The sequence below is a fragment of the Anopheles coustani genome, chromosome 3 (assembly GCF_943734705.1).
Source record: "Anopheles coustani chromosome 3, idAnoCousDA_361_x.2, whole genome shotgun sequence".
Classification (NCBI taxonomy): Eukaryota; Metazoa; Arthropoda; class Insecta; order Diptera; family Culicidae; genus Anopheles; species Anopheles coustani.
In genome coordinates this window covers 66,375,993-66,385,812 of record NC_071288.1, presented here as the reverse complement: position 1 = coordinate 66,385,812, position 9,820 = coordinate 66,375,993, and the positions used below count along the sequence as shown (strand labels likewise).

Here is a 9,820-nt window from a genome sequence, read left to right as displayed (position 1 = left end):
CCAATCCCCCCGGGGACGGCATGAATGGGTGGTGGAACAAGTAAGGAAAACTGGAATGGCCAAAACCGCGACCTCCTTCGAATTGTTTTGTCCCCGGTTCTGGCGGTCTTCAACCAAAAATTTTCCCATCCATTCCGAAATTAACGGTTTCGCACTCGACTGTGCTCTAGTTCCCTTTTTTGCTGCGGGCCTTTTGGGGAAGACTAAATAGAGCAAAAGCTGTTTGTCAACAGCCAATCACACACGTTCGCACGTCGATTTACCTTTGATTTTTTGGTTAATCAACCAACTTCTTACAAAGGCTTTAACAAAAAGAAAGAAAAAAAAACAAACATGGCGGGAACTGGAAACCGGGCTTCACAGGGTCAGCGTTTTATAATGTTTTTTCCTGCCTTCGGTTTTGCTTCCTTTGCGTCACAAATCCTAATGCACTCGATGCAGTATGCACCACCAGAAGCAAGGGGTGATGGGGTAGGGGGAGGGGAGAGGGGGAAAGAAGTGCATCGCTGACGCAACGAAACGCAACGACGGCAACGAAGACAAACGTCCGTCAACTATTTGCTTCGAACGGAGCACGAAGTGTCTAATGTAAATAGAGTCGAGTTCGTGGAAAACTCGTGCCTCCAAACCGAGGTTGCAATCCCCCCGGGGGGTGCCAGGTGGTTTTCCACCTTTCGGATCTTGTTCCTCCTGTTTGTTTTTTGTTCCAAACACCTTATCGTACACCTTTTCCCATTCATGCGCGCACGGGGTGTTTTTCCGAGTAGCTTAAGGGTAAACCAGCATAAAGCTGGCGTTGAATCCTTTTTATTTCTATGTTGTGCTGCGAATTGTAAACATTGGATTGAGCTGAGGTGGGGTGGAGGTTAGGTTAGGAGACACCCTCCGTGGACCGTGGTGTTCCGCGGTCAGTCCGTTGTTACCGTTGTAGGGCCCAGTTCAGTGGAATTAAACCCGGTTGGCGTGTAGTTGCCTCCATGTTTGTGCACATTCCGGGAAGCCGGCGATCGACAAGAACCGAGAACTCCCTCGGAAACCGTTTTTTTTTTGTGCGTTCGGTTAGGACATTCGTCAAATCTTTTTCCATTTTGTTAGTTTTTTGTTTTGTTCTCCACCCACAACCCCCTACGAATTCCAAACGGAATCATTATTTGTTTTTCTCTTCTTTCTCTTCTTTCTCTCTTTCTCTTTCTGTTTTCGTTTTGCCTTTTTCTCTTACAGACGCACAGAAATAAACCACAAACGAACCCACAGATAGTCTTTCCCCAGCTGGAACCGTTATTCTACAGGATGGCTCAATGAACTGACCAAGCGGCTTGCTTCCCCCGGTTTACTGGAAGCCTTACATTCCACCAACAACCAGCGCAAGCAAGTGCAGATGAAACAGGCGACGAACACACAGCAACAGCAACAGCAACAACAGCAACAGCATCAGCAAAAAGGACAAGAGTGTGTCCTTTGCTTCGATCTTCAACCTTCCCTTCCCGTTACGGATTTGCTCCACCGTGAGAAGCTTCTGAGTTGGGTCTAAGAACCCTGTGACCGTGAATTTACGAGTGTGTGCGTGAGTGTGTGAAACATCGACGCTGCCTTATAAGAAGGCCTTTGGCGCCTGCTGCCTGAGATCCTGACCCTCGATTCCCCCCTCGAAAACCCCTTAAGTACCTTCGAAAAACCCACCGAGAATCGCCACCGGTGGTAAGCGTCCCCCGTCTCCTGGTTGTCGTCCGGGTTGTTTTCCGGAAGCGGTGAGAGCGGGAGGGTGCGCGAAGGATGGCGATAAATTTTTCCGCCTCGTTTGCCGCCTGCCTGGCGGCCGGGCTGAAGGTGCCGCGCCAGATCATGTACTGCATCTCGCAGGACACGGCCCCGTACGTGCTGTACAAGGACTCGCAGGAGGCGGCCGAACGCGGCGCCGTCCAGTGGGGCAACAACGCGGACGGTGGCGGGGGCGGCGGGGTCTATCCGTCGGCCGCCGCCATCCAGCAGAATGCGCAGAACCACCTGCAGGCCCACATGAACGGTGCGACGCAGCAGCAGCTGGTGGCGGCAGCGGCCGCCGCCGCAGCCCAACACCATCACCAGCAACAGCAGCAACAGCACCATCAGCAGCAGCAAACTTCCGGCAATAATAGCTCCCCGAATCAGGACAATAGGCCACAGCAACCGGGTGAACAAGCGAATGGTCATCTACACAGCCCGGCGACTAGCCCGTATCCTGCGAATAACGGTCCAGATATAGAAGAAGACTTGATCAAGGTATTTGCGGTCGGGGTGTTGTTGCGCGTGCGAGATCCTCGCGAGGCAAGCGAACTAATCTGAGATCGTTTCTGTCGTTTCAGGTACAAAGTATGCAACAAGCCGTTCAGCACCAGCAGCCGAACGGTCAGCAACAGTTGGTCCAACAGCAGCAGCAGGCGAACAACAACAACTCCCCGTCGAACCAGAGCCACCCGAACGACCCGAACCCGAACGGGGGCCAGCACGGGGGACCGGGCGCGAACGGACAGGGTGGAGGACCACCGGGACCCGGGTGCTTCGGTAACGAAGCGTCACAGGCCGAGCTGAACTACTACGCGCAACGCCATCACGCCGGGCCGCAGGGCGCCATGTTGGCACCGCCGGGCTTCGCACCGCTGCACCACTATCTCAACAAGTCCGGCGTGCTGCCGGTGGGCATGCCGGGCGGGCTGGTCGATCAGCCCGGCGCCCTCGAGCAGTACGGCATGCCGGACCTGCTGCATGCCGGCGCCGCCACCGGCGGACCCGGCGGTCCCGGTGCGGGCGGTGGAGGCGGCGGAGGCGGTGGAGGCGGTGCTGGGGGCGGTGGTGGCAATCAGCTGCACCACTCGCCGACGAACGGTGCCGTCGCGCCCGGCACGGGGGGCACGAACGGCGGGGGCGGTACCACCGCCGGCACCACACCCGGCACCGCCGGCGGCCACGGTCCGTCGTCCGCGTCGTCCAAGTCGTCGAAAAACTCCGACCTCCGCCTGTTCAAGTGCTTGACGTGCGGGAAAGATTTCAAGCAGAAGAGCACGCTGCTGCAGCACGAGCGCATCCACACCGACTCGCGCCCGTACGGGTGCCCGGAGTGCGGGAAGCGCTTCCGGCAGCAGTCACATCTGACGCAGCACCTGCGGATACACGCGAACGAGAAACCGTTCAGCTGCGCGTACTGCCCGCGCAGCTTCCGGCAGCGGGCCATCCTCAACCAGCACATCCGCATTCACTCAGGTGATAAGCCCTTCGGATGCCCGTATCCGGAATGCGGCAAAAAATTTCGTCAAAAGGCCATATTGAACCAACATGTGCGCACCCATCAAGGCGAGCGATCGATTATTGTGACGATTTATATACTTACTATTAATACTACTAATACCAACGCTTTCTGTCCCCGTCCCAACTGGCCCCACCACCCCAACCGCCACCACATGTACCAAACCCGCCCGGCTTCCCTTTCTTCGTACACCCACCACGTCTCTGTTATCACTCACGAAATCTTTCGTCTTCCCGCATACTAGAGAATATCGATTCAGTAACGTGATTCAATTCAGAGTGAGTGAGTTGGAATAGAGAGTCAATTGTTTAATACCTTCAGTATGAATTGACACAGTGAGAATATGATTCGGCTTATTGAGAATGTATTGGCTCGGTGAGAATGTATTAGCTCAGTGAGAATGAATTGGCTCAGGGAGAGTGAAATGACTATTTCGCGAGCTGAAAACTGCGCATTTTTTCGATGAATAATAACTGATCAAATGAACTGATCTGGTAACTACTGATTGTACAACGAAAAAAATGCCAAATCAAAGCCAGTCAAATCATTCTGAGGGGCCAATTCATTCTCACTGAGTTAATACCTTCTCACTGACCCAATACATTCTCACTGAGCCGAATCATTAATGAGCCAAAATAAATCATCTTGGTGAATTGGCTCACTCACTCACTCTGACTCAATTTGCACATCAATAGCCCATACTGCATTATCGATTACTGGATGCCCAAATTCCTCCCTTCTATCGATACAGTTCCCTCCCCCACGCTTTCATCCCGTAGACTCATCCTGTGTACTCCTCGCGTGATTCCTTCTTTTCCAACGCTTTCTTCTATGGTGTCCGTACTCTGTTGCTTTTTTTACGTTGCGTTACACTAAGCTCTCCATGTCCATAGCCTCCAGGGGGTTTTCCGTTCCATCTTCCAACTTTACACATTTTATCCAGTTCCAAATGGTTTTCCATTCACTTCAACATCTGTTTCCATACGGCAAAGAGTTTATGAAAACAAAAATATTAAAAACAACCAAGTATGATTTTTGTTATGCTTAGTAACCATTGGTCATGGTCTACTAGATAGCACTGCTACGGAGACAATTGTTGATGCGCTCGGAAAACCACCTTACCGTCTCCATCCCGCTCTGTCCGGAACGAACTGCCACTGTTAGATACTGCTCTCCAAAATTCCAAATTCATCAAAACAGAAACAAAAGTGTGTAAATGCCGCCGAAAATGGCGCGTTATTATTGGCAATGTGGTTTTGATTTGTCCATTTAGCGTTTTTGAGTTGTTGCAAACCGGTTTAGTTTGTTTTGTATTTACCTTCGGCACAAGACAGACTGTCCATACTCTCATAAACACATCTATCCCTTTAGTGTAATGGATGATAAGAACAAAAGAAACACACAAACGGAAGCTATACGCTAGACGATGGGTCTTTCACGGTGTCGTTTGTTTTCTTCTTTCCGCTTTCCTCCCATTTGCAGATGTTTCCCCGCATTTGATCTTCAAGAACGGGCCGCACGCGACGCTGTGGCCGCAGGATGTGCCGTACCCGCCGGAGCTGGAGAACGCGCAGCCGAAGGACGAGCAGACGTTCGGGGACGAGGCGTCGCAGGGTGGCGGCGAGTCGCGCGGCTGCTTTTCGCCCGAAAACTACCCGGCCTACTTCAAGGACGGCAAGGGCGTGAACCACTCGATCTTCGGCAACAATCTGCAGTATCTCAACAAGGCGACCGGCGGGAAGGCGATGCTGCCGGACGTGATCCAGCACGGCCGCTCGGCCGGCATGCCGCTGTACGTGCGCTGCCCGATCTGCCAGAAGGAGTTCAAGCAGAAGAGCACGCTGTTGCAGCACGGCTGCATCCACATCGAGTCCCGGCCCTACCCGTGCCCCGAGTGTGGCAAGCGCTTCCGCCAGCAGTCGCACCTGACGCAGCACCTGCGCATCCACACGAACGAGAAACCGTTCGGGTGCATGTACTGTCCGCGCTTCTTCCGCCAGCGCACGATCCTCAACCAGGTACGGCGAGCCGACTCTGTGCTGTGAAACCGTTTACTAATGCCTAATTAATCTCTTCTGCTCCGCAGCACATTCGCATCCATACTGGCGAGAAACCGTACCGGTGCGGCCAGTGCGGCAAGGACTTCCGCCAGAAAGCCATCCTCGATCAGCACACCCGAACGCACCAGGTAGTTGTAAAATTACGATTTGAGACCGAACATTGGTTAACCATATTTACACTGGAACAGCTTAACCTTCGAATATGTTCATTTGTTTTACTTTAAAATGTTCTTTTTCATCAATATTTCTAAACCCTTGACGCGAAAAAATAACAGTTCTGGTTGTACTTCTGTTTTATAAACATTAAAATTTTGTAAATTAAGTCCATTAATCATACAACTAAAGAAGAATTGGTTTTTCTATCATAGCTCAAGGAAACATTGACAAAATGGTGAAATCTTTTAAATTTACATTTGTAGCTTATTTACTGTACAAATGAATTGTACAAATTTACTTCTTACTTCTTGTTCCTGTCTTTCTATAAAAAAATACTTTGTAAAATTTGAAAGATTTTAGCAGCACAAAATTGAGAATACTTCTCGTCTTTAATATGCAAAACTTGATTTTTGGAACTTAAGCATGTGTCAAACAATCTTTATTTAGTAGTTTGACCATCTGGGACCCTAGTCAGTCTATAAATAAGGCACTTTAGCATGTTTTTTGACGCAAATTGGGCCAAAATCGCTATTGCAACTTGTACGAAGGATATCGATATGTTATGCCACACAAAGTAGTTACGGAGACTAGAACTAGCGGACTAGAACGATCTACAATACAAGACAAAAGTGAAAAGTTAAAATCACATTTTATCTATTCGAGAGTTTAAAGTATTTAGTAAACAAAATAAGGCATTAGAAGAATATTGGTTTCAACAGAACTGAATAGCTATGTATAGCAGCTTGTTCAGCATCGACAGCTAAATGTGAAAAATTACATGAATTATTTATAACATCTATAACGAAATTTTGAAAACTTTCGATTTATGATGTTCTATCTTAATATTTTCTTTTCGGGGCTTTTATTTTAGTAAATTCTTTGTAGAAGTAAGACAAACCATTGTACTCATCGTTTTCTTAATTCATAATTTACACAAACGGTTTGGTTAGGTTTTATCCTCCGCATTTATCCACGTAAACTAATTCTTGTTTTCTTTTACATTTATTGTTTATATCGCATCGCAGGGCGACCGACCGTTCTGCTGTCCGATGCCAAACTGCCGGCGCCGCTTCGTGACCGAGCAGGAGGTTAAAAAACATATCGATAACCACATGAACCCGCACTCGTCCAAATCGCGCAAGCTGGCGACGATGGCTGCAATGAACAACAACAACAACAATAACAACAACAACCAGAATAGCAACAACAACAATAGCAGCAATAATAATAACAACAACAATAGCGGCACGGGCAACAATCCGACGGCGAACAGCAATGCCGGTCCGGCCAATGGCAACAACGCCGGGGGCAACAATAACAACAGCAGTGGCAACAACAACAATAACAACAACAACAATAACAATAATAACAACAACAACAACAACGGGATTATTGAGCAAAAAGTGTCGCCAACGTTCCTGATGGACAAGCAGAACCAGCTGATCCAGCGGATGGCCCCGGTGAAGCACGAGCTGTACTTCCCGCAGTGCTACGGCCCGCCCTTCAATCAGTCGTTCATGGCGGGCGCGGCAGCCGTGGCCGCGGCCAACGGTCCGGCGGCAGCCGCTGCGGCCGCCGCTGCAGCAGCTGCAGCCGTCGCGGCGTCCGGCGCCTCGCAAGTCCCACCACCGAACGGCGGAAACCCGCAGCAACAGCAGCCCGGTGCGGGTGGGGCCGGAAACCCGCAAGCGCCGCCGCCTCCGCCCCCGCACGTCGCCACCAACGGACCCCCGTCGGCCGTGTCGGCAGCCGCCGTAGCCGCCGCCATCGTTGCCGCACCGGCCCCACAGGCCGTCGTCGCGCAGTGATATCCGAACGATCCACAGCAGCACCTGGTTCACCTGCAGCCGCAACAGACGCCGCAGCATCTTCCACATCTTCCGCTACAACAACCACCGATGGCCAGACACTGATGATAAGCGGTGGGCCCGACCGATCGATGATGGGTTTTCTGTTTTTTTTTTGCACGCCAGACACCCGCTCGCAACACCCAACACCCATTGCAGGACGACCGAAAAGAGATTGGCTAGATTGGTGTGGTGGTGGTACGCGGAGGCATCAGTCCTGGGACCAGGCTCCGGAAGCGAATGGTGTGCAGCAAATCGTAATCGAAACCAAAGACTGATAGGGAAAATCACGGGAAGGGAATGTTAGCCGCTAGGGGTTTGAAAACGAGATAAAACTGTGGATCGGATTGAGCATGCGCAACGACAGGGTGGGCGACTGGTGGGAGTCCACGAACCACGCCGTCGAGGATCGCTTAAAGCGAACAGATACAGAAATAGAGACAGGGTGGAAAGGTAGTACTTCACACGGTTTGAAAGGGACGAAGGGGTTTCGAAGGGTACGGGGTGCCACCTTCAGGCGACAACAATCCACAGTTTAGTGTGCGAAACAGCAAACGAACAGTTGTGCATAAAAAAAAGCCGTCACACACGTATATATTCTTACACATAAACGTATATATATTTTTATTTGTGGCAGGATAACAGAACAGGCAAGGACTAAATGTAGTGCGCAAAGTTGCGCCAACCCTGTGCTGTCCGGGACAGTCAGCAATTATGAGACGCGCCTGAAGCGCCTCAGCAAACAATTGGTTACCAATACGCGAACGAGCAAGAGGTAGGACGAGCAAACAAGAAAAAAAACCTCAAGGCGACAGGAAAAATCAAACAAACTAAAACCAGACGATAAGAAAAAAAAAACAAAATACGATGCGCTGGGAAAGAGGACATTCGGTAAGGGATGAAAAAACCCCTAAACCGGTGCTCGCTGTGAACATCGGGCGAAATGGTGACAACTACACGATCTTACAGCGCCCGATCGACTGTTTATTAGATTAGAGCCTCACCTTCGAGGGCGCGTGGGACGCGCTAGGAACTAAGTAAGTTTTGTCCATTCGTTTGAGTAAGTCGATTTCGTTGATTATTGTTTGTCTTTTTCGTTTATTATTATTTTTGGCTTTTTACATATATAAATATAGTTGATTGTACGTAGACATTAGCCACACCCAAAACACAGGACTGCTTCACTTGCCATCCCGGGCGGGAGGTGATCCGCATCTTCCTTCCTACCTTTAAACGAGTAAGCATAAACAGTAAAAGATATACCTCTGCCATCCGGGGAAGACGCGGCAATGGTTACAGTAACGGTGGAGCCTCCAAACCGTCGTCGCAATCTACCGAAATCATTGTTACAAAACCCACACAGGACACACACGAAACACATACACTCATACCACGGTTGCGCCATTGCAGCCGGATTTGAAAATAGTGATAGTAATTAATAGTCAAAGTTAGTCAAACTCCGTCAGCACATTTTTCCGGTGCTGACAGCCCCTCCAGCAGCCCCCCCGGCGTTGGCCGGAAGAAGATAGTTTATTTTCCTTTCCTCAATCACCCAGCAAAGGATTTTTTCGGTTGAGCTTCCGTACCACCAGCAGGAGCAACAGCAGCATGTTGATTCGCCACAGGTTTTTAAATATACAACAGTACACTAGCGATACACGAACAGGATGTTATTGCAACTCGGCTACAATATTAACGTCAATCAGATGGTGCTATTTTTCCTATTGAGAACACATTTTTTAAACTGCACAATAGAACAACACCCAACTTCCCGCCACGGTCCCGATTTCTGCAAATCCTTGAGCCTTCCATGTTTGTGATGGAAGATATTCTTGTGATAGAAAACTCGGAAAAAGAGTAGCAAAGCGATGAATGAAAAGAGATTTAAAAAAATACACACACGTACGCATAAAGGGATTTAAAGAAAAGAGGACCGGGAAGAACTAGAGAATCAGGAAATAGTTAATCGTTCCCCACAACAAATCAATAGAATAAATCACTGAGGAGATGCGTAGTGCAATTGAGTTATTAAACAGCCGAGATATTCGTACACCGGAACCTGATACAGACATCCACACAAGTACATCCTCACACTGACATTATCATAATCAGATACTCCCAAAAAAGGTTCGTAGGAAGTTGAATGCCACGTTTGGCTCATGAATGTCGGGACCGATAACTATTTCTGCCCCAAAACTATAAACATGTTATAGCGTGTTACTGCTTGAATATCACTAATTAAAATGTTGTCAACAACCTTTGCTATGGAAGCAGTTACTTCAACATGCTTTCCAGCCTTCTACAACATTTTTATTTACAACATACCTGTTTGATGTTTTTCTCTATAAAATTTACTTTTAATAATCCTGAAGGAATAATATTTGTTGTGACAAATGCGGATCGAGGCAGGGGATGCGTTTATGTGTTAGGTTTAAGAGCTTAGCTGATAAGAGCGAGTTGTCGTATCGCTCTATCAG

At 49.1% G+C, this 9,820-nt stretch overlaps 1 protein-coding gene across 1 annotated transcript; it reads left to right on the top strand.

The window, feature by feature from the left end:
• The first annotated feature begins 1,773 nt into the window (after positions 1 to 1,773).
• LOC131272428 (zinc finger protein 768) lies at positions 1,774 to 7,394 on the top strand. Its single transcript, XM_058274152.1, has 5 exons — positions 1,774 to 2,259; positions 2,343 to 3,327; positions 4,763 to 5,298; positions 5,367 to 5,471; positions 6,522 to 7,394. Exons 1-5 carry the CDS (start codon positions 1,774 to 1,776, stop codon positions 7,302 to 7,304), a joined length of 2,895 nt encoding a protein of 964 aa, XP_058130135.1. The 3' UTR covers positions 7,305 to 7,394.
• The last annotated feature ends 2,426 nt before the right edge of the window (positions 7,395 to 9,820 follow it).

Bases quoted from the DNA above. Each gene is read 5' to 3' on its own strand.
- LOC131272428 (XM_058274152.1), top strand. From the start codon at position 1,774: ATGGCGATAAATTTTTCCGCCTCGTTTGCCGCCTGCCTGGCGGCCGGG. The intron at 2,260-2,342 runs GTATTTGCGGTC...CTGTCGTTTCAG, and splicing joins TAGAAGAAGACTTGATCAAG to GTACAAAGTATGCAACAAGC. The intron at 5,472-6,521 runs GTTGTAAAATTA...ATCGCATCGCAG, and splicing joins ACACCCGAACGCACCAGGTA to GGCGACCGACCGTTCTGCTG.